The sequence below is a fragment of the Galleria mellonella genome, unplaced genomic scaffold, assembly GCF_026898425.1.
Source record: "Galleria mellonella isolate WM207_F2 unplaced genomic scaffold, CSIRO_AGI_GalMel_v1 utg57, whole genome shotgun sequence".
Classification (NCBI taxonomy): domain Eukaryota; kingdom Metazoa; phylum Arthropoda; class Insecta; order Lepidoptera; family Pyralidae; genus Galleria; species Galleria mellonella.
In genome coordinates this window covers 9,586,773-9,612,739 of record NW_026442119.1, presented here as the reverse complement: position 1 = coordinate 9,612,739, position 25,967 = coordinate 9,586,773, and the positions used below count along the sequence as shown (strand labels likewise).

The following is a 25,967-nucleotide window of genomic DNA, read 5'->3' as shown; positions in this document are numbered from 1 at the left end:
GTACAGGCATTTATTTGTATCTGAGCCAGATGATCATGTCAATTCAATAATGACATAATTTTGAATGTGGTAATTCAAACAGACTCGGCAGGTAGGTATGCAAAATGCAAATAATAACACATCGACAAGGCAACTTAATGAGAAACTAGAAACTAAATAATCACCTTATTAACATTTTGTAAACTAATGTTCTTCATATGTTTGGTTATTTATTTCCTTGATTGTAAATCTGAATTATCAATTGGGGTTGGTTGATTTTAGTGTATAATACAACTAACTTTTACCCGTGACTTTGTCCGCGTAATCGGGATATTATCACTATCCAGGATAAAAAGTATCCTAGTCCTTTAATATTCTGTACGTGCATACCAAATTTAATAGTAATATATCGTTAAAGCGCTAAGAGATAACTAAGAAACAAAGTCACTTTCAAATTTATAATATTAATAAGTATTTTTAACCAACTTCAAATAGGAGGTTTTTAATTCTACTGCACTTCCTCTGAGTCTATTTTCCTGTATATTACGCGATAACTTTCACATTTGTGAATCGATTTCGATTAGTGTTAATAATATATTGAAGTTGTAAATTAATTTAAAATTTAAATCGTAAATTATTTTGTACAAGTTACGTTAATATACATTTACAAAATATATACCCACCTACTTTGTATGGATGTATAAATATAACAATAGATTATTTAATTCACAACAAATTCGCTATAGACAATTGAACAGCTGAATAAATACTTTGCATGAAGAGTTATGTTCATAACATATAATATTAAAATATGTTTTCATTAATATTTTAATTATCGATACTGTACCGTAATCAGGCATGTTGTGAAGAAAATGTACCTCTCACTGGGGTCACTGGCTCTTTTCTTAGACAGAACAATTTAGGAAATTAATTTCTGGATTCAAATACTATGAACCAGGAATATCTTGGCGAATCTTAAGTTTTTCTTTTTGGTCTTTAGTGTTGTAAGTATACTTAGAACAAGTAGTTATCCTATCATGATATTAGGTGTCAACTGTCTATTGATTGTCTGAACATAGATCTCCCACTTAGGGGTTTTGTCAATAGTTGTTACTAGTACATGTAATAGTATTGTTATATATACATATATATATATATGTTCTTGTCTCTCACTCTAGCTAATTTTCTCTCTGTTGAATTCAAATATGACTCAAATAGGAGAAGAGAAATTCAAAAATAGAATCGCATCGCGTTTGAAAATTTTAAGTCTACAGAATGTGTACTCCGTGTGTTGTTGTTAATTTTATAATCATTAGCTAATTCGCTAAGATGTCTAATGGCAATAAATAAACAGCTTTCTTACTAATAAGGGTGTCCATAGGTTTCTTCTTAACTACCCATATCCATACCCTCAGCTTTTGTAGGTATTGTATGGTTTTTGTTATCAAATGATTAATTAGTTGCATCTAATTCGAACGAGTTAAATGTATTTACCATGTATTTCTATAATTCAGACGAAGTGGGTTAATTAAAAAAAAATAACCTAATTTTCAGATATATACGACATTTTATGTTGTTATTTGGTATTCTTTTTTAAAATATAATGTGCAAAATAAAAAAAAATAACTCTATTCAGTACCCGTTCTTATTTTTTGCAATTTTTTTTATAATAATTAATTATTAACTTCCTACCTCAATATATGAAAAGATATATTCTTGCAATATACAAAAACGTTTTACTGCGATTCAACAATTAAACATTAATAGTGGCGGAAATTCTTGGATATTTAATGTTATTGTATTAATGACGTTATGTTTAAAATAATTTATATACTTACATATTTAATTTATTACTGTTTGCATAATGCAATGTCATAAAAATAATCGTTCCTATATACAATTAGCGTATATCTTATCATCTATAATATACTGTTATAGTAGCCCAATATAAATAATTAATAATAAAATTTGATAATTTATAATAAGAATGTCTGGTCCCGATATAGAATGGGCCACCCCTTCCTTTCCTGTGGGTGTCTTGAGAGGCGACTAAGGGAACTTAATGAGCGAAGGATGGGCAGCAGCGACTCTTTTAAAATATCTCCAAGGTGTAACTGCGATTGCCAACCCGCTTGCCAAACGTGGCAACTACTAGCAAAATCCCTTAATGGAGGGAGGCCTACTCGTATATTCAGCAGTGATCTATTAACAGCTGATATGATATGGTGTGGTAATTAAATTTGAATAATCAGTCTCAAGAATGTTTGTTATATCTTTGTCAACTATCGCAAATATATCTGTCTACTTAAATAGTTGTTGCTAAGTTGAAGTACTATTATTGTTTACGCACGATGAACGAAAACCTTTTAAGAACTCGAAATATTTATACATGAATTTTTTGTCATTTGCACACAATTTCTTTCCTGCGCTGGCTGCACCTATGTGAGACGATGTAGTTTCATCAGCCTTCTTGCCCTCGTCTCATATCTACTTGGGGTCAACGTAATATGCTTTTCTCTTCCATTAATCACTATTTGCAGTATTCAATTTTTTTCCGGTCACGTTATTTTTCACTCGGTCCATCTATCTTTTTTTTTGTATCACCCCTTATATTTACGGCCTTTATTTATATTTAATACTTTCCTTATCTTTATCCCTGTACATTGCATGTTCGTATCATGCATTTCGATTATTCTCGATTATTACTGGTGTTAATTTTGTAGAATATATAGAATATAGTATATATATATATATATATATATATATATATATATATATATATATATATATATATATATATATATATATATATACTGCTCATTTCTATAGGCTACGGTTACGACTTTCCATTAGGTGGGCCGTCAGCTTGTTTGCCATTCTAAGTTGTATAAAAAAAATGTACTCATTCTTAATTTTATTCATTATTGTCAGATAATGCATCAATCTCAAAATTTGCATTTCGTATATATAGCCGTCTTTCGTTTGTCGCCTTTCGTAGCAAAGCTTCAAATCCATACAGTACAGAAAGCCGGATCATCTCTTTCAAATTCTCTTTTTAACATACTGTCAATACGCTATATTGACTACTACCTGTTGAAATTGTAACTCATTGATTTTTTTATTTATTTAAGAACATCCAACAAAACAGACAGTTATATGAACTTAAAGGACATGAAAAATGAAAAGTACAGTACAATAAAATGTCATTGATGCTACTTTCCACTTTGGGTTTGCTGGAAGAAAACTGTATTATAAGAGTTAAAAGCTCGCCTTTGTACATTTGATTACTTCTGACATGTAATATATATATATATATATATATATATATCATAGGTGAAAAGTATCCACATGCTCGAGCCAGTTTAAATGACGTATTAAGACTCAACAAATTAAAACTTTGATTGTAGCAACTTTTTAGACAAAAAAAATGTGAATATGTGGTTTAATTCATCCTACCAGTCATCAAAATAACATGAGAAGTATTATTGCTTTACAAAAGAAATGAATACTTTACTGAGCTGAGTATAAAAATATCGTACTAGTATTATTTTTGTGATACGGGGAATGGAAAACAGGTTGATAGTCCACTTGATGGAATGTGATAACCGTAGCCTATAGACATACTATGAGTAACACTATGGAATTCACAGATTATATATACTGTGCCGTCCATATGACATTCGTTATCACTGGACGAGGATTAAGGTGTTATGCTTCTATCTCAAATATTTCACTGTCCCTTCAGATTGAACGTGAAATAAGTAAGATGGGGATTCTTACTCTAGAATTTGTACCTTCATTTAATTATAATTCATCTTAAAATTTTTACAATGGAATCAAAAATATAAGTAAAAACATAATAATTACAAAACAAAATTCTTACAATTTTGTTTTTATATCACAAAGTTGGCAAACAAGCACACAGTTTATCAGATGGTAAACGATCTGTGGATGCCTGCAATAATGAGAGCGTTAATTGAGCATTGAAAACCTATTATTTATATATCACGTTTTATAAGAATTTGGATTATATAATTTTTTAAACTATTATACATATTTATTGTTAAACCTCACAAGGTTATTGTCATCGGAAGTAGAGTTATGTGCCATGGTAGTTATGTAGATAGTTCGAGTCACAAATTCACTGTACAAAATTCATTGCTGTATAACTAATGTTAAGTGTTCTTGCATTCTAAGTAAAGCGCGAATTATTCAGAACAATACGTCTTTATAGTCGAGTGAAGGACCCGTGCAGTAAAAAGGAGTGACCGCATTGACCCATTTTGATAAAGTCACACGCTTAGATTACGCGCGTTCAGTTTGTTTTAATACAAATTACTCAGGTGCATTGAGTTCCGCGGTTAGGTCGGCGGGGTGAGGGCAAGATATTTTTTTTACAGCGTGTTTGTAAACTCAAATATGTTATGAATATAGTCGCCAAAACGTACTCTCGACTTAATGCATTGGCTACGGGCTTACTGTGAATTAAATATGTATTCATATGCTTGCACTACTTATATCCCCAACAATGTAACTTTTTTTAAATTGTTATCTCATAAAAGACCTACGTAGGTGAAAACTTTGTAAGGTCACCGACAAAGCCTCGCGTGCACACCATCTCAAACACACGCACACGAACAAAAAAGTTTAGCTTATAAGTTTATAATCAAGCGAGGTTTTTATCTCGTAGTCGATGGCCGCCCGCCGCGCTGCGCGCATGTCGCCTAGAGCGCTGAAGCCTCATACATACGCGCGTGAAAAAACACCCACCTCTTTATATGAATAAAAAAATAAAAATTCAAAGAAGCCCCCGCCGTCAAAGGCGTTTGCCAAATAAAAGGTGTTCTATTTAAGATCGCGCGCGGGCTTCGTTGCTTTTATTCGGAAAATTATGAAAGTGATGTGGAAACGTAGGTGTTTCATACGTTCCGAGTTTTCACGGCTTCTTTTTCTCTAGTGACTACAAACCCAATTGTTTGCGTTCAACCGGCATTCAAGCGAAAAAGTATACTATTTTCAGTGTTTTGTTCTATTGAATGCGAAGTGTTTTGAAAATTTATTACATAAAAGTGGGTTGTTCAGTTTTGATAAAGGAAAAACGGCAGAGCAATTCAGTTAGATGTATGTTCAACATCATAATATACAACGGGACACAACATGACGGCAAAGTTCGGCTATGTAAGTCGATGCATTTAATATTATTATTACCATAGAGATTTATATCGATTTACATTTTGTGATTCTGTGTAATTGAAAATTTAAAAAAATTTGGTATTATTTTCTAAATTTTTAATTATATATGTAGTGACTTTTAGAAATTTGTATTTATTTATGCATTATTTGGATTTAACATTAGATTTATAAGCTCCTGATTTGAAATGAAAACGATTTAGATAAACAACATATCAAATTAGTAGATAATAATACGCAATTTGATTGCCGACATTATAAATTTTCCTAGTACAAATTACCTACGTAGACTGTTAATACTATTCATTCGATTAAAAAACAGCTGACATAAATTATACCTATATATAAATATATATATATATTTTACTCTATTTTTCTTTAGATCCTTTATATCTGATACTAGCTGACCCGGTGAACTTCATTCCGCCTAACAGTAAATTTTTTAATTTAGTTTTTTTTTTATTATGATACCTACTTAATTTCATTTTATTTTTACTTATTTCAAATTAAGTTATATTTTTATTGACAATAGCTGTGGCATGCGCGTGAGCTGCGCGCGGTACTGGACAGTACTTGGACATTGCGACATTACTTTATTTTTCTAAAATAAAAGATTTTTTTCTAAAATAAACGTAGCCTAGGTTACTCCTTGTTACATTAGCTACCTGCCAATAAAAGTCCCGTCAAAATTCGTCCAGCCATTTCAGAGATTAACTTGGACAAACAAACAGATAGACAGACAAAAAATGTAAATATAAATTATGCTTTGTTAAGTATTTTAATTTTCCAAGAATTAAAAAAAAATATATGTAATCCTTACTAGTCTTATGAATATGAAAGTGAGTTTGTTTGTTATTTTATTACGCTTTATCGGCCTAATGACTACAAATTTTGATATACGCGTACTATATGGCATGGAGATGGGAGTAGACTTTTTTGCTATGGCTATGTTTACTAACCGGGATTTTTCATCCCGGTCAATAAACATAGCCCGGTCACGTGGACAAAGTCGCAGGTAAAATCTAGTTTAAACGTAAAGTAAAATACAAGTAAAGTACAAGTGTAACAAAGTTTTTGTGATCAACATCTCCAATTTCTAATATTTCATTTTTTTTGGTGTTTATACGGTAAAACTCCAATTTATATAATTTTTTGCTATACTACTGAGGTGGCAAACAATCATATGGCCCACCTGATGGTAAACTGTTACCGTAGCCTATGAACGCCTACAATACCAGGGGTATTACGCACGCATTGCCGTTCCTGAAGAAACCTCTTTACCCCTTTTTTGAAGAACTCCATGCTGTAGTCTCTTGGAAAAACCTCGACACGACATGATGAAATATTATAGCTAGAATAGATAATTTCTGAGTAACTATTACGAAACTAACTACTACTACTTGTGTAAAGGTATCGCCTTTTAGTGTAAAGAGGTTTTAGGTTCTCAAGAAAGTACATTATGCTTGAAATAAATAAATGGACTGGATAGCATAAAGAAAATTAAACTCAAATTATTCGAAAATAGACCAACAAAACTAAAGTGTAGTAGCATTATGTATTATAATTTATTTAGTAGGTACTTATATTGTTAAATTGTTTTATTATCGGCAGACGATTGTAATGCAAGCATTACGCGTCATAAATTTAACGTAATTTTCTTTAATTTATAATATAAACATTTGTAGACTATCTTAAGCTAATAAATGAAAAGATATAAAGTGTGCATTCTTTACAAACGTATTATTATCTCGTATTTAATAAAGAAAATATTATTGTTTTGCAATAGGTATTGTCGATATATCCGTCCGATATGTCCGAGTGGTCCCGGCATAGAATAGGCTATTAGTTTCTTTCCTGTGAGTGTCGTAAGAGGCGACTTAAGGAACTTAGGCAGTAGCATCCCTCTTAAAATATCTCTAAAAGCCTAACTGCGGTTGCCAATCTGCCTGCCAAGCATGGCATCTACTGGCAAAACTCCCCTTATGGGGAAGGCTTATGTTTAGTAATGGGCAGTTAATGACTGAAATTATAATTGTCGATATAATTTCTAGTGTGAATATGGAGATAAGTGAGTTTCATAAAGTTATAATAAAAGGTATTTGAATAACGACAAATTGTTCTAGGCATATCGCACAGCGCCATCTAGTCTCGAACTAAACTAAGTTTACTATGAGTTAGTACTCATGTACATCTATTACTAGTCTTGTTTAGTCAGTCTAGTCAAGACTGGACTAATAATTTTGATTTGCATTAATACATTTTAAATATATACAAATGTTCAGTGCAAATGGATATATTTATAAGTATAAATATTGTGCGTAGTACCTGAAATCATGTAAAGGGGAAGGTGAGGCAATAGGATCAATTCTGAACTACCCTTTCTCTAAACCTATCCTTTAGCCTAAATTTTAAATTGATAATTTTGCGAAACTACTGTTTTATGAATTATCCTAAATTAATATTATAATAATTTTGACTTATTCATTATCCATTGAAAAACTAATTTATATTGATCCTTACAACAAAAGTTTCTTTGTGATAATGAAATAAAATTGAAATTTTAATTGTAGATATTAATTTAGAGAGATCGCGAATCGATCCCGGAGTATTAAACAGTTACTGCATAAAATCTACTCATAATAAAAATAAACTTCCGGATGTAGTTGAAACAATTGTTGGAAACACAGTGAGTTTATTAAATTTCCCATTACATATGTCAAAATATATCATCATTATCATCATTTCAGCCGTTATCCGTCGACTGCTGGACATGGGTGGAGGCCCATGTTCATTCCTTATGACAATCTATGGGGGAGCCCATAGATTGTCATAATGAACGGTCTTGAGCCACCTGTAACCACTGACTCACTGCAATATATTTGAGGTCGTCACTCCATCTGCGTTTCTTCTACACTGCGTTTACCCGTACGGGGTCGCCATTCAAGAACCTTTCTTCCCCATCGGTTGTTGGTTCTTTGAGCTGTGTGACCAGCCCATTGCTACTTCAGCATGCTCATCCTTCGGGCAATGTTGGTTACTTTTGTTCTTTTGCGGATATTACGTACATATATAGAAAATATATCACGTATATTAAAAATAAATATCAAATTTGTTGTAATTAATGACAATTGTAATTAGTGACAATGATTTCTAAATGATTCTAGCAAGATTTGAAAATCCATATACGAGTATAAGTAATTTCCTGTCATTTTATCTAAGTATCTTAGGATTCCAGTCAAACATGGTCCGTCTCTGCTCAAAATGCTATAACAATAAATGGTTACAATCGCTTTTATCATTACAAAAATCATTACATTAACCTGAATATTACAACCATCCAAACTATAATAATAACAATAAATTATAATAAATAAATTCTGCAATATATATATGGTTTATTATCCCGCCTCAATTAGACCTCAAGGTTATAAGTTCAAATCTGTCCAATGTCATATTTTTTAATATGGACTCTCCAGTGATAACAAAATTTATTTAAAAGACTAATTAATCCGACATGCAGTGTTAGGCAATATAGAGGCAAAAATGAGAGTTCGAAAAAAAAAAATGAAAAGTTGTTTTTTTGAATTGGTAAACACTGACATGTAATAATATTACACTTGTATTGTTATTGTTAAATACCAAGATTATAGACTAATTAAAAAGAATATACTCACTTTAATATTTTTATTATACCTAACAATTATAAACTGATAAAAATGTTTATAAAAACCCGATATATAATTAAATACAGACAATGAATGAATTCCATTTTTAATATATTTAAATCAATAATCAAATCCTAATAAGTTATTCTAAATTTTAAATATTTTATTAAAAATTAATAATACTTAATAACCAAATATATTAATACATTAATTATGTTATTTTTTTTGTATAAAAATACAGCTTGTCAGATAATGTCTTAGCATATGGATGAAATAAAATGGTGAGAAAATTCCTCTTAAACCAGACGGTACGTGACCTAGGTTCCAGAGTAACCAAATTTATATAATTGCTAGTCAAAAGCGATTGTAACCATTTATTGTTATAGCATTTTGAGCAGAGACGGACCATGTTTGACTGGAATCCTAAGATACTTAGATAAAATGACAGGAAATTACTTATACTCGTATATGGATTTTCAAATCTTGCTAGAATCATTTAGAAATCATTGTCACTAATTACAATTGTCATTAATTACAACAAATTTGATATTTATTTTTAATATACGTGATATATTTTCTATATATGTACGTAATATCCGCAAAAGAACAAAAGTAACCAACATTGCCCGAAGGATGAGCATGCTGAAGTAGCAATGGGCTGGTCACACAGCTCAAAGAACCAACAACCGATGGGGAAGAAAGGTTCTTGAATGGCGACCCCGTACGGGTAAACGCAGTGTAGAAGAAACGCAGATGGAGTGACGACCTCAAATATATTGCAGTGAGTCAGTGGTTACAGGTGGCTCAAGATAAAAATTATATATAAATGTTTATATATATATATACTCGTATATATAATATAAAGGATAATTGTTGTTATTGTAATAATGTCGGCACATGCCAACACTTATCTAAAGAAATTAATGATAAAATCTAATGATAATTATGCTTGTCCAGTCAATACCAATACAACACCATTGCCTTTGACAAATACTTGATTATAATCTAACTATTATCACCTCGTTGAAGTAAATTATTTGACTTTTATCACGAACTAAAGAAATGTTTAATTTAGTTCATTATTATATCAGATCTTCTGTCTGATTTATACATATATAAACGCAAAATTTGCTGAAATAATGCTTTTGAAAAGCACTGGAATCTTTTAACCTGAAGCTGACTTTTCTATAACATTGTATCTATTATAAATTGCTTCGTGGAACCTAAACGTGTAGTATGTAATTGCTAAAGCATATGACTTCGATATGAAATCTCTAGTATGAGCTTAACACAGAATTATTCACTGCTACGTTATTTGTATTAAAAACTTAGTGGCGTCTCTAGTAGATGATTTCAGAAGATTTTCATACAAAATCGACGTAATAGTGAACGCTGTCGTAACGTAAACTTTTCAAGAACTCAGTAACTTTGACATTATATTTTAGTATAATAACTACCTTTTTAACTTACTTGTAACTTGGTCGAGGAAGCTCGACTAGATTCAGAACTATTCGAGACCCTTAATCTTAAACGGCTCTGACTTTTACTAGTCGAGTTTTCACGACCAAATTACATGTAAATCAAGCCGGTATTTATTACATTAAAATATGAAGTGTACTTATGAAACTTTTTTATAATAAAACTTTGATATTACTAAAAGCGCAGGCTACCGATGTTAAAAGTACTATATCCATACTACTCGTATATTAGTTTTTCTGGTAATGTATTATAACGAGGAAATTTTGCCTAAATAATGCTGAAAATCCGCTTAACGATATACGAACAGGTCCGAATTACGGTTTTTGAATTAACCGTATGGCAAACACGGCTAACAAACTTAATCCGAGAAATTATGGCAGGCTCACTTCTCACATTTGGTCAAATTCAAATAAGCCATGACATGAGGTTAACTTAAAAGTAATTTTATTATTATTATTTCAGTCATTAACTCTTCACTGCTAGACATAAACCTTCCTCATAAGGGGAGTTTTATCAGTTGTTGCGTCGGCAGGCAGGTTTGCAACCGTAGTTAGGCTTTTACAGATGTTTCAAGAGAGACGCTGCTGCCTATCCCTCGCCCTCCTTTAGTCAACTCTTACGATAGCCACGGGAAGGGGTGGCCCATATATCGGGGGGTACACACGGTTATATTCGTTTTAAATACAAAAGTAGACCAAACATCTTTGACTATACCTTATCTGAGATTATTGCAGCAAGGATATTTATTTTTATTGTTTATCTTTATTGGCCACATGCTACTAAGTATATATATATATATATATATATATATATTAATTTATTTTACACATTTTCAGTGCAAAATTTCACACGTGAATGTTTTATTAATGCATTATTTTCAATTGACTTCGAGAAATTTTTTTTATGTTTGTTACCTCATAACTCCGTCAGTTGTAAACCGATTTGGAAAATTCTTTTATTATCTGAAAGGTAAAACAATTGTAGAATCTTTTAAATAAAAATAACTAGTTTTGCCACACTTGAATTCGGTTTTTATGGAACTTAATCTTTATTATGATTCACCAGTGTAAAATTTTAAAATTTGGAAAAATCCATTTCTAATTTTATTATATACTAACGTACAATATTTAAGTAACAACATAGATGATTGATACAAATGTTAACATTTTTCCTCTATATTAAAAAAAAAAATCCCTGAATATCATTATTTTGTAAATAATATTTTTAAGCAGGTGTCGTATTAGTTCAAAAAGACACACTTATCTGTACACTATATTGATAAAATTATTTTATTAATTCTTATCAACTTGAGTTACTCTCAAAACAGTTTTTTTTTATATATATATATAGTTTATTAAATGTACTAATGTACATAATATTATCATGGTTTGCTATTTAGTCCCCTTAACCTGTGACTATAAATATAATTATTGTATTTATAATTCAGAAAAATAATAAAGAACCTATTTAGATTTTTTTTTAAATTATAAAAATACGTAGTAATAAAATAAATATATGCAGTCATAGAGAATCATAAACGTATTATTGTTGAAAAAGTAATTGTTAACTTATTATTTTTATCTAACAAGGTTATATTGTTTTATGAGGATTAAAATAATTTTAATCCTTCTAGTAAACCATAAATCCGGTATTTCATTCTAACCGTATTAGTATGGATAATGGTAAAATATATAAATAAATAAATTTATTTTTGTATCTGCGAACCGTGCTCAAAAAAGTTTAATAATAATTTGAAACAAGGCAATTGCTTAGCAGTTAAAATAATATTAAATAAATTAATAAATATACTTTTATTCGAATATATTATGAATAAGTAGAATTTTATTATTTATATAGTCTAATAAACAGAAGCGTTGCTCTTAAAACATTATCAAAGCTTAACTGCGTCTGCTAACCTATCCGCCACATGTGGCAACTTGACAAAACCCTTTTTTATGGGGAAGGGCTAGGCTGGGGAAGGATATATATATATATATATATATATATATATATATATATATATATATATATATATATATATCAGTATATAATATTTTTCTTTTACATGATAGAGAAAGCGACTCCCAGAGGCTAATTCTTATACACATTTCTTAGTATATCTACTTTTATAACTCATCTTTTATTAGCATATTCGCTAATTCCGGAGACTCTCGACTTTTACTTCTGATAGTATAAGTATAAAAATACTCTTAATCATTGTTTATTTAACAACATGTAACGGAGTAGAGTAAAATGAGATTATGTTGGAATGTTTCTTCATTAAAATTATTCCTTATTAATGGTGGGACTTTTTTGTTTTAATAGCAGATAATTACCAGAGGGAGACTTTGTACAAAAGTCGATTGCTTGGGTACGTCTGTCTCATTCGTGTTTCAACCGTAAAGCAATTGTGTTTGCATGGCTGTGTTTCGGTTTGAAGGGTGGGATATGGCGTGAATTTACTGGGTACGGAGGAATAACACCTGAGTCCTCAGGAATGGCAACGCATGGGGGTATCATGGGCTAAACAGTATACTCTGTTATGTCCATGGTACTGCTCATGTCTATAGGCAACGGTTACCACTTTCCATCTGGTGAGCCGTCAGCTTGTTTGCCATTCTAAGTTGTATAAAAAATAATAATAATAAAATGCTATTTGAATAAGATATAATATTTTTTTTTTAATTTATTATAATTCTTTTACAAGTCACACTTTATTTTACATAATGTTTCACTGAGTAGACATCATTAATTTATAGGAGTCAGATTTTTGTACTTATTAAGGATAGCTTTTAACCAGCTATTTCTTTCGTGTGACCGTGATATAGTCATTGATCGAAAATAAAAGTAGCCTATATGTTTCTCCATTCCAAATACTATATGCATGCCAAATTTCATGAGATATTAATTTCATTCGAATTTCATTTTAAATTTTAGCTGTTCCAAAGGTGTCAACGAACAAAGTTTTAGTCAAAAATTAGTGTGTCATAAATCTTATTTAATATTACTAAAATATTCAAATAACAGATAATAAATACGGTTACTCAATAAAACATGTATTTTTTATTGCTTACTATGTATTTAATTGTTGTATGGTATGTAACAATAGTATATTTTGGTCTATTGTTTGAATTTTACGATTCATTTTACTATTGCTAGCTATTTGTTAACGAAGTTCTACTACTTGAGTTAAAATGATAAAATATCCTTAAAATTTCAGGTATTCTTTATCTTAAAATATAAAAATCCTATTTATTCGTTCTTACTAATCTCTAAGACTATTCAACCGGTTTTAATGAAATGTTGTGAATGTATTGTTATAAACTTTCACGTTGTTGATACATATTTTAAATTTGTTTTGATTTATCGGGATTTAACGTGATGAAAAATTGTAGGTAAATAGTAGCTCGATACCTGATTTTTGTTGCTAATTTTTCATCGCGTTAGGTCCCGATAGTGTATTTAAAAAATGTATTCTTTGCTCAATCTTAAGAGATAGTTTTTATTCTGACTAAATTTTTTTATTTTCGGATGGTCTTATTTTAGTTTAGAGGAATGGAATCAGCTCACATAAATAGAAGAGAGAAAGGCAGGGAGTGGCTGTGTAGAGTACTATTTTATTATATAATATATTTTTTGTTAGGATGAAAATGGAATGATAACTCCGTTGTCACTTTTTACTGAGGTATAAATGGTGATAGATGAAGATAAATTCAGATCAGTTGGCCTATAATGGCGAATTCACTAGGAATTAACCATGATGGTTTCCAGGGGGACAGAGCGTATAGTTAATAATAAAAGCTAATGTACCATTACACACAATCCCTTTCACTTCCCTATCATAGTATGATAGAAGGGATTGGGTGAAATAAAAGGATAGATATAAAGTGATAGCTTGGTTAGGTATCACATTCTATCAGGTATATGACCTCTTTGTCTGAATATTGTTATTTATTTTAAATTTATTACTGTTTATCTTCAGTTACTCGAGCAATTAACGAGTGCCTTATTAAATAAAAGTACTACGGTTATTTAAAATAATTTGATAAATTGTCAGTGAGAAAAAAATATATTATTGTACATAATCAAAGTCCATTATAATAATTAGTTGCCATACCTTGGCCTTCTTATGTTAATTACTAATAAAGATATCTATATGAGATGATTTATTTAACCAATATTAGGATACGATTATCATAAAATAATGATAATAACTGGTCATAACTACTTATTATGCATAATAAATAAATATCAATGTCTATATATTATGATTACTTGTAGACAAATTTCATGACAATATTTAGTACATCTTTTTATATAAATAAGATGAGCAATAATACTCATGTCATCACGAACTGATTATATTTATGTTCGTTTTTTTTTTTAATTATACCATTATCATCAATTATTAAGGAAGTATGAAAGTAACGTCAGTGATTGAAAACTTAAGGAGTAACCGTCTGTCCTGGTATGGACACGTGATGCGCAGATATGAGGAGCATGTTTTAAAAAAGGTATTAGGTATGAATGTGGATGGCTATAAGGGCAAAGGAAGGCCTAAAAAGATATGGATGGACTGTGTGCAAGATGATATGGTCAGAATAAGACTGAATGTGGAAATGACTATGAATAGAGAATGGAAAAGAAAAACATATTACGCCGAAGTCAAATAATAATTGGAATAAATCTCGGAATTCTCCTACCATCACCTGATGATGAGTTATTAAGAGTGATAAAAGAGATTTCTGTCATTCTTCTGAGTCAAAATTGCTTTTTAAATCGGGCAGTAGATTTATAAAAATAACTATGCAAAAAATGCTTAAAATGAAGTTTCTTGGAATATTAACGATTTTTTTCAACTCTACTAATTGTTCATTAGTGCAAGTATGTAAATAGATGATATCCAACAATTATTTATTTATACACTTCTTGCAAATGCAATGTTGATATCTAATGAATTCTGGGTATTATACTACAGTGATGTCCGTATAATATACTGTTTTGCCCGTGATACTCAGTAGCTACGGATATCTAAATCACTCCCAATGTGCGAAATTGCAATATCTATTTTATCATTAATTATTGTTTAGGATCGCAGTTGAAATATGTATGAGACATTTGTTTTGATTTATAAGTGAAATTTGATTTGTAAATCTGATCGACTGATTATCACAGTAAATCCTGATACGTCCCTTATTGCCATTATTGAGGGTCAAACGTGAAGACTATACTGTTATTGGTACTGGCATTAGTATGGTATTTTGCTTTACACACTGCACCACGACATTACATTCGTATTTCTTTCTTGGACGATATATGTGTCAGATAGAAAAAGAAGTACCACTTGATAAAACTCTTCTGGTGGCCTGGTAAAGGCAGTCAATATGGGTTATTTTGGAATATTATGTACTTTATTGTAGGGAATAATTCGTGGTTGCGAACTTTAGAAACGAGAGATCGAGCAAGAAGAAGAAATTAGGAATCGTCCCTTTTTAATGTTGCTTAACTTTGTTGATTGACATCGGCAACTTGTGGATAATCACGACTTATTATGAAAATATTAACTATTTCTATATAATGTTAAAATGTACGTGAGTGGTTATAAATTAATTGAATAAAATAATATGGCATATATGTATTGATATAAGGGTTAAAATTGAGTGGATTTGGTATGTGTGAACAAAATCGTGTCATATCATCTTTCGTCAGATTTTACCCAACCGCATAATTAGTTGTTAGGTGGCCTATGAACTTAGGAGTTTAATTCTACAATTATGATATCCAGGTATCATATTACTCGACTTCGATAATTATGGATCATTTTAGTTATATTTACATACACCTTCGTTCGGTGTTAGTTATTATGTCTAAGTCCATCCATTTAGGGTTGACGCAATATATATTATACTATACTTATTCCTGTCAACTTAATAGGTCTCCTGCTGGTACTTGTTATTATGTCAGTCTGTTTATGATTTTCTTTTTTAACTGATTTCAAAAAGAGGGAGGTTCTCAATTCAGTTGTATTTTTATGTTTGTTACCTCGTGACTCCATCTTATGACTACTCTCATGACATGATATATATATATTTCGTATGTATTAGTGTATCCATATGTATAAAAAGTAATGTTTATGAATTATATGTGCATTTTTTATGTATTGTGTATTGCTTTAATGTGTTACTATAATTGTCACATATTTTTCACCGCGTCCTTCCTTCATACGCTTTCTGTTTTTACCTAATGGTTACCTAGTAGAAAATACCATATGCCATTAAGCCTTGCTATTTGTACAAAGTTTTATATAAGTTATAAATAAATATATTATATTATATATTATACAATAGAACCCAATTAATGACTAAAATGATAATGATGATATAAGAATCCATCTTATAGTATTTTGCGCACTATTTACGTTTGCGTAAAAATAAACTCAATTGTGTCCATTTCTCCGTAAAGACCATATTATAATGCTACTGAATAACGACATTTGTGTACTTACCGACTTTTCTCAGTATTAAATTAACCAGAAGTGATACGATTTCGAAGACTTCACTTTTTGTCTTCGGATTTGAATTTTCATATGGACACGTGTTTTGTACATAGACGAATATATATACGGAAGTAATTGGTTATCTTGAAATGTCTACTATCTTAAAATATGTAAATCTTGTTTTAATAATTGTTATCTAATGATAAGAATTAGGACATTCTAACAAAATATCATGACATAAAATATTTTTTTAATGATACATACGTTACGGTTGTGTTTGGTTTTGTAGATACTCGTATTAATTAATTACATTATCTTAGTGATGTGAAAAAAAAATGTAACAAACAATATAATCGGCTTCTGATTTTACTGCCACTTGAATATTAATCTTAATTTAAAGGTAATACAGTACATAATTGTTTATTATCTAACGGTAGTTCGTATGTTGACCATATTTATTGAGATACCCTGCATGTTGGCGTGGTCAATCAACTATGTTTTAGTACATCACAAACATTGTGAGCTATGTTTACACTTTCCATTTTCAAGTGGATTCTACAAGAAACGATTTATACGTAATAAATAAACCCAAATGATATTTAAATTATACTCACAATATTGTTACCTGAAAATGTTTTTTTTTCCGTTACACATTTATAGATTGACTACTTTTACTTTCTTTCTTTTATATAAAGTAAGTAATAGGAGGTCTATAGAAATATTTCATCAAAGATTTATTAAGAAGTCTTCATCTATGGTTTCTGAAGTAAACTTTTCATACCATTTATAAAATTTGGCCTTTTATCCATTAGCATATACATATGTGGATAAGAGAACTTATTATTACTTTTTCTGGGAAGTAATTCGTGGAACCAAACTGAAATAGCTATACATCAGAAGGTAAACTCGTAGGTGTAAAAATTGAATTAAAACTAAAAACATTTCGATATTATAATTTAGAAATAGGAAATAATTTGTATTAAATAAGCTGACAATAAAAAGAAAAGAAGAAAAAGGCATTGAAATCATTAATTCGTTTAAGAACTGCATTACTACGAAGAGCTACACAAACAAATTCTTTAAACACACTCTGTTTCACGATCGCGATTTAAAAGTATTATGTTTTCTTGAATCTTGAACTTTGAAATCTTGCTCCAAAATGTTTATTTTATTTGAAAGGTCATCAGTCTTAAATCGCAAATTGTTACATAAAAACGGAGACCACCCAAATAGCTACTATCATAACGTGATAACTGTACTGATCATTGTTTTCGTTTCGTAGATACGATGACGTTTTACGACTTAAGCTAGTTGCCAGTAACTCATAAATATAAAATGTAGTTACTTGATAACGACCTGTTTTTAATATAAATTAAGTAAATAAGAGACAAGTGTAATAGCAGGTGATGTAGTTATAGGCATTGGTAACTTCTAAAGGTAGCGTTTGTTTGCGAATATTTCGTAGAGCTTGTTGGAATAAACCGTAGCAGTTTATGGACGAACCATTTAATAAATCCTATAACAACCCATTGCAAAGTCATATATATCCCATTGACGTCACATTGGTGGACATGGCTCTCCTATTATAAGGACCGACACAGATATCTTTCATTATCACTCCATTCGCTATTGACAGGGATTTCATCTTCACAAGCTAGAATCTAAATGGTCGCGTACAGATCGGTTTCATAGTAATTTCCACCCGCAAACGCTGAGACTGTAGAATAAGTTCTTTGCCATGATTTTACCTAATGACTACAGTATGCGATTCTTTAAAAAGGGTATATCCCTTCAGGGTCGGAAACGCGTACGTGATATCCGTGATGTTACAGGTGTACATAGGCTACAATTAAAGTTTACTATCAGACGGGCTGCATGCTTGCTTGCCACTTTTGTTTTATAAAAAATAGGAGATTAATTATTATTATATTAATATTTCAGCCGTTAACTATTCACTGCTCAATATAAGCCTTCCTCATATGCGGAATTTTGATAGTAGTTGTCACGTTTGGCAGGCGGGTTAAGAACCGCAGTTAGGCTTTTAGAGATGTTTAAAGATGGACACTGCTGCCTATCCCTCGTCCTCCTATAGTCGCCTCTTACAACATCCACGAGAAAGGAAGGGCTGGCCTATTTAGGAAGTTAATAGGCTTGGTATATGGTTTTATGTCGTGTTTTCATTCTTTTATACCCGTATACTCGTATAAGGGTGTGTCGTGATATTTACGACAGACTAGCGGCCCGTCCCGGCGTTGCACGGGTGGACATTTTTACATTTTAAACAGTGGCCATTAAGGCTGCACATGCGACGGAAGCTTAAAAATGGAGTAACTTCTCACGTTTTCCCAACATTTTTCTTCACTGCTCTGCTCCTATTGATAGTCGCGTGTTGAAAAGTATACTATAACCTGCCCAGGAGTATGAAGAATAATTGTACCAAGTTTTGTTAAAATCCGTCGAGTAGTTTTTGTATCTATAACGAAATTTCTTTTACTTGCTCATAACATTGTATATTGTCTGCTTAATTGTTGTCAGCATATTGTTGGTGTGTCTTTTATAAATAAATAAACATACAGACAGACAGACAGACGGACAAAAATTTTACTGATTGCATTTTTGGCATCAGCATCGATCACTAATCATCCCCTGATAGTTATTTTGGAAATATATTTCATGTACAGAATTGACATCTCTACAGATTTATTATAAGTATAGATTGGGTATGAAAAGCAGAAATTGTATATTTGCTCCATCATCATCATACGGAAATCATCAAGGCCCTCCCCCTATCAATCTTATAAAATTATCAAATGGGAATTAGGGTTTATCAGATATGATTAACGCAATTAAGATATTTTCTGTTTTCCTGTTTCAGGTTACCACAGCTTGCCGTCTCTGCAAAGATATTGTGCCTCCTGATGGTAAGTTTGATTAGTAAGATTTTTCTTTTTAAGTGCATTTAAATATATTCCTTTTTGTGTGCGTGGTCCGATATTTTTATGGCTTCTAAACCGATTTTAATATTTCTTATTGCAATTGATATCATGTTGGTTTCATAATAATATTGTTAGGATACAATTATTTAAAATTATTCAAATATTGATATTCTTTGAAGTGACGGCGGTAGGCTCGCCCTTTACCACGTTGGCTTCTAATATACTCTATGAAATGTAAGCGAGTCTAGTGTTACATTCCCTACAACAACAACAGTAGTCAAATACATCTGACTACTTTATTTGGTATTATAGTCGTGAGCATATATATATTCTTTATTTCATATTTAACTGTAGTTGGTCGAATTTAAAAGAACTGACCACTATTTCTTCTGCTTAATTTTAAGTCTTAAATTAATCTATATATAATAAAATTAAAATTAAATACAATATATAATAAAATTCAAATTACAACAGTATTACCACTATGAATTGATGTTTCGTATGCTTACAGTCATAGTCTCATCATTGTATCTTGTTATCAGATTAATCATATAATAATGAATATATAAAGTCATTACATCTTTCAAAGAGACTAATTTATTGTCTGATTAAATGATTTACGTAACTAAAGAAAAAGAATAGAATTTTTAATGAATTCGCGAGTATTTATTCCTATTCTACTCATATATTAATATTGGATCCTTTTAATCATGATTGATAGATTAGTATGCAAGTTATGCATTTTGTTACAATTTTTATTTATTCACTTTCTTCAAAGTTGTCACTAGATGGCGCTTATTTTGAGGTAAATGAATATTATAGATAAATCGACTGTATAATTTCTGACGGATTTTGCCACTGTAGTATACTTGTATATGTAGGCATAGTAACAGGAGCAAGTTTGTGATAAGTAGGTAAGTTTTCTACTTAATACACCTATGTTCCATCAGAGCAGTCTTTAAGCTCGCCTCCTATCATTTGCTGTGATTACGTTCACGATCTTTAGCGCGATGAAGAAATTTACTTTATTGAATTGAGCTATTAAGCATTTTATATTATTAAATATTACACATAAAAGTGGCACCTCTCTGGCTGGGTAATGCTATAAAATTATTATAGGATAACGGTATTAAAATTAATTAATGCTTATTAACTGTGGAATCCAAGTCTTATCTATTAATTTCTATATTTATCATAGATTCACTAAAGTCATTAACAGCGTTCACACCGTATAATTAAAGACATCTGCATCGCCTGTCATATTTGAAACCAAATGTTTTCACCATTTTTGTTTTATGATTATTTAATATTAAAAAAAAAATACGATTTAAAATGAAACTATAAAAATCAGTTTAGAAATCTTGTAGAAATAGGTACAAATATAAATAGGTTACAATAAGGCGGGAAGAAAGGTTCAGTTCACCTTAAATGTATTGCAGGGAGTCAGTGGATGCAGGTGGCTCAGGAGCCTTCCTTATGGCAGTCTATAGGGGAGGACTGTGTTCAGCAGCGGATAGTGGATGACTGGCTGAGCTAATGAACAATAACATAAATTTTACTTTGACATATGATATATTCAGTTAGCAACCTAAAAAAAATATCTTAATTATGATCGACATCTCTTTTATTCGATAGTATCTTTTTATTCGATAGTTAGCACTTTTCATCAAGTCATCAAACACCTTATAAGCCACTTCATTTAATAAAAAAAAAACGACAATAATATTCATTTTAAAAGTATATGGATGATTTAGATCTGTCTTTAAATCACCATTTATCATATATTTAGTGAATGCTGACTATTATTTAATTTGAATAAAGCCAAAAATATCCCAATATTTCGTCTCACAATTGACGTCAAAGATTTGCATTGCTCTCGTCTGGATATAATAAAACCATCACATGTTACAAGACATTTCGTTTAGCACATACGAGTTGAGCTATGTGCAAAAAATGACAAATGAATTACGACTCCACTAAATGCTCATAAAGTGGGATCAGTAATATGAGAAAATATCTATTGAATAAATATTGTAACAACTTGTAAAAGTATCAGAAATGTATATTTCGTACTGCGTATTCGCAACTAACGTTCACGCGTCGAATTTCTGTATTTTCCCACACAGAGACATTTTTCTAATAATACAAAGTATTCTGTATAGTTTTTTTAATGGTTGAAAATGGAATGGTACTACCGCCTGCACTATTGGTATACGTTGGCAGGGCACTAGTGATAGTTGAGTAGTGAGGATGACAGCAGGTCAGTTGTAATCGTAAAGAATTAAACAAGAATTAACCACGATGGTTTCCAAAGGGAACTGCGTAAATGTCGATCTGTTAGAAATAATGCCGTTAGAACTCATTACTATCAATCCCTTTTCCCCCCAATATCCTGTATTGTACTTGGGGTACCTGGGTGATAATTTCTCCTAATTTTAATAGAATGGTATTATTAAAAAAAGACGTATTCAAATTGGCGATGCGCTTGTGACGTTTCTGGTGTTGCAGTCGTTCATAGGCTAAGGCAATCGTTTACCATTCGATGAGCTAATCGCTTGATTATCACCTTTATAGTACACGAAAAGGTAGCCTATGTGATATTTAATGACTTTCAAAAGTGGACAATTTTTACTTGCTAACATTATTTCCAAGTAACTATTATATTTAGTTATTTATTATAATTATATTTATAAAAAAAGAGATTTATCGAGCAAGAATGAATGGAAATGTCGGTAGGGGCCGCCCTAGACGGACGTATGTCGACCAAATAGGCGACGTGCTGAAGAAGGGCCAAATTAAAAGTACCCGTAACCGACGAGCGTGTATGACAAGATTGATGAATGTGGAAGAAGCGAAAGAGGTTTGTTTGAATCGAAGCATTTGGCGTTCCATTGTTTCTGCCTACCCTAATGGGAGACAGGCGTGACAGATATGTATGTATGTATGTAAAAAAAGTGTTTTAAGGTTTTTAAAGTGTCCGCAATCTCTGGTGTTTCAGACGTCCATAGGCTATATAGTTACTGTATAGCCTATGGACGTCTACTACCTACTGTATTACAGTAACTCCGTTTACCATCAGACTACCTGCCTGATGTTAAATGGAGGTAATGTTGTACGCCTGTTTGTCACCATAGTAATAAACAAAAAAAAAACTGGAACGCATTCAGCCTTTAGAGCGAGCCTAAAAACATGCGGGTCCGAATGCTATCAGAATATGTCGTCAGGAGGTAATTTAACTTAGTATAATTCATTCAATATTTTTTTTAATATAATAAATATTATGGAACTAAGCATTATGAGTAATAAATTATCATTGTTTACATTAAGTAGCGTATTTGCGGGGATAAATATAATTGCATTTTAAGACAAAAACAGGTGATATCGAAATAATGACAGCGATAACATTATGTCAATCAAATAATATATATCAGGTTATGTCAATTTGATTTTATTAAAAAAAATAATGTACCTATTCTAGATTCGAAAATTTGACAATATTTATTTAGATAAGACAGGGTTCTAGTGAAGTGAGAGATTATAGGTGAGGAACAAGTCGTTCGCCCATCGTAACGTATTCATCAAGAATTACCCACGTAATTTTCAGAATGAATCGCGTGGAGGTCGACCTGACAGGATACATGGGTAACAGTGAGATTAATAGCTACCGTTACTAATACAGGGGATATTTATTTTTTAGATTAATTTACGCGTACACATCTCTAGTGAATAATATTTTTGATACTGTTGATTCAGCATCCAGCAGGTTGACATTTGATAAAATTTGGAATTACAAAAATTAATGTTTTTGATATTAGTAGTAAAATACGATTATACAGTTTAGCTTACTCGTAACACGTGGCTTTGCCTGCACGAATTGCGATAAATATTCCATAGTAGTTAAGGATATTTTATGATCCAGTAGCGTTGAAGCGCAAAACAAACATGTACATATGCAAAAATCTAGGTACATGAATAATGTACTTTGTATGATGGAATATTTTCTGCTCGCTAAATGGGCGCAGATCGGGCATGATACGCGTCATATTTGGATATTAAATGTTATTGATCCCTTGCAGTAGGTATAGTAGTATTTAAAAAGGCTCCTGATATGGTCATATTACGATTATAATATAGAAACAAGAGTATTTTTTTTTATAGATAGATAGATAGATACTCTTTATTGTTTCCTCCACAAGATTACAATAGTAAACTTATTATAAATATAAATAATTACAAGAAATAATCACAATGAGAAAACAATGGGTGACCTTATCGCTAAGAGCGATCTCTTCCAAGCAACCTTTGGATGGAGAGGAGTAATTAAACAATTTGGTTTGGAGGCACGATGAAAAATTTTATTTATATTTTATAGTATGTCAAGGGATACAGAGTATCATATTATGCATATTTACAGAGGGCATATTCAATCACGCTTTAAGGACTTTTATTAAAAGTAAAAATGGCTTATTTATTAATTGTTGATAATGGAATGTTAACCTCGTTTGCGTTATCGGTATAAGCTAGCGGACCACCAATGAAGGATGATAGGTGAGGATGAAAGCAAGTCAGTAACCATGATGGTTTTCGGAATCAGCGTCGACTTGGTATAGCAATATACTCTATATTGCTAGCAAAGCAATCCCTTTTTACCTTGCGTGCGTTATTGGTTTATGCTAACGAGAATAATTGAGAGCGAAATCAGGTCTTTTTTAATAATTGATAATGGAATTGTTACCCCGCCTGAGCTATAGGTATACACAGGCGGGGTAACACTGAGGAATATTAGATGATGATGAAGCATGTCAGTTGGCCTATCGTGATGAATTCAACAATAAATCATTCACGATGGTTTCCAGGGGAAACCACGTGGAGGTCGACCTAATAGGTTAACAATGGGATTGCTAATTTCCATTACTCCTCCCGACAAAATCAGGTCAGTTGGCTTATCGTGACGTTATCAGAAATTAACCTTGACAGTTTTTCAGGGAACTGCGAGGTAGTTTGCTTGACCCCATTGCTAGCAATATACCTTATATTGCTAGCAATGGGGTAATAGGTATTATATTGACGTTTTGCTCATGTATGGATGATTAAAGGGATGCACGGACTTGAATGAAATTTGGTACACAGATAGATCATATCTTCGAATAGCAATACAAAGAAGACGAGAAAAACCACGACTCGTAGTTAGAATTTAATAAATTAAGGTTACATCACACATGATATGCCGCGAACGTGGCGTGCACGTAACGTGAATGCGCGTTAGGAATAGATGATCACGCAGTGTATAGCCAGAAGAATAAATTTTATTTTTAATATTTAATAAATAATAATAGAACTTCATTTTTAAAACTTATATTAACAGATTTTCTTGTAAAATATATAAAAAATAAAATGGTAATATATAAAAGATATTTTTATAATATGTTTTTATCGTGGTACTCTTACTATTAGAAATATTTAGAGATAACAAATAAACTTTCACATGAAAAATGAATTTTTTTATGTGAAAGTATGTTGGTTGCTTTTTGGCGCATCGTTCAACTAAATGTAATGAAATTTGGCATACATTTAGTATTTGGGATGCAGAATGTTGTAAATTATTTGTTAATCGATATATCCCGATCATGCATACGAATTCGCGAGTAAAAACTACAAATAAATTAAAATACTTAATCACTTACTTTTTTACGTAATACTTACTTAATACTTACTTACTTAACAATAATTAATAATAAATAGTAGACAAAACATGCTGTTTTTTGACTCCAAATTTTATGTAACTGTATTTTTTTAAGGGGAATAATAGTGAGCTGAGTATTCATTCATTACTTTATACCATTATTAAATTTTCAAAAAAGGAGAAGGTTATATGTTTGACTCTATATTTTTTTTCTTATGACATTTAAACAATAAATACTATATATAATATTAATAAAAATCATATATGTATATTAGATCAGTAATTATTTTGTGTTGACGTTTTCTCTATCTAATCTATAGCAACGTTGTAAAAGAAATATCATTTTCTAATATATTTTTATCTAAATCGACAAATATTTTTGCATGGCAAACATAAGTACAAAGTACAACAATGAATGAAATAAATGTTGAATTAGTGAGCTATTATTATATTTATTCAAATGTATCGTATAGTATAGTTGTTATAATCTAAAAATCAATTGCTGTACCACTATACCACTACCACTATACCACTGTAAC

At 31.0% G+C, this 25,967-nt stretch overlaps 1 protein-coding gene across 4 annotated transcripts in view; it reads left to right on the top strand.

Annotated features, from left to right (window-relative positions):
- Positions 1–25,967, top strand: part of LOC113509622 (uncharacterized) — a 172,566-nt gene that overhangs the window by 117,326 nt on the left and 29,273 nt on the right. For 3 of the 4 annotated variants that reach the window (XM_052899254.1, XM_052899255.1, XM_052899253.1), the window contains exon 3: positions 19,685–19,730. In XM_052899254.1, coding sequence (XP_052755214.1) covers positions 19,685–19,730 — 46 coding nt within the window. Of the gene's footprint in view, positions 1–4,654; positions 5,158–19,684; positions 19,731–25,967 lie in introns of those variants that run through there. The other variant, XM_026892982.3, reaches the window with a different exon arrangement.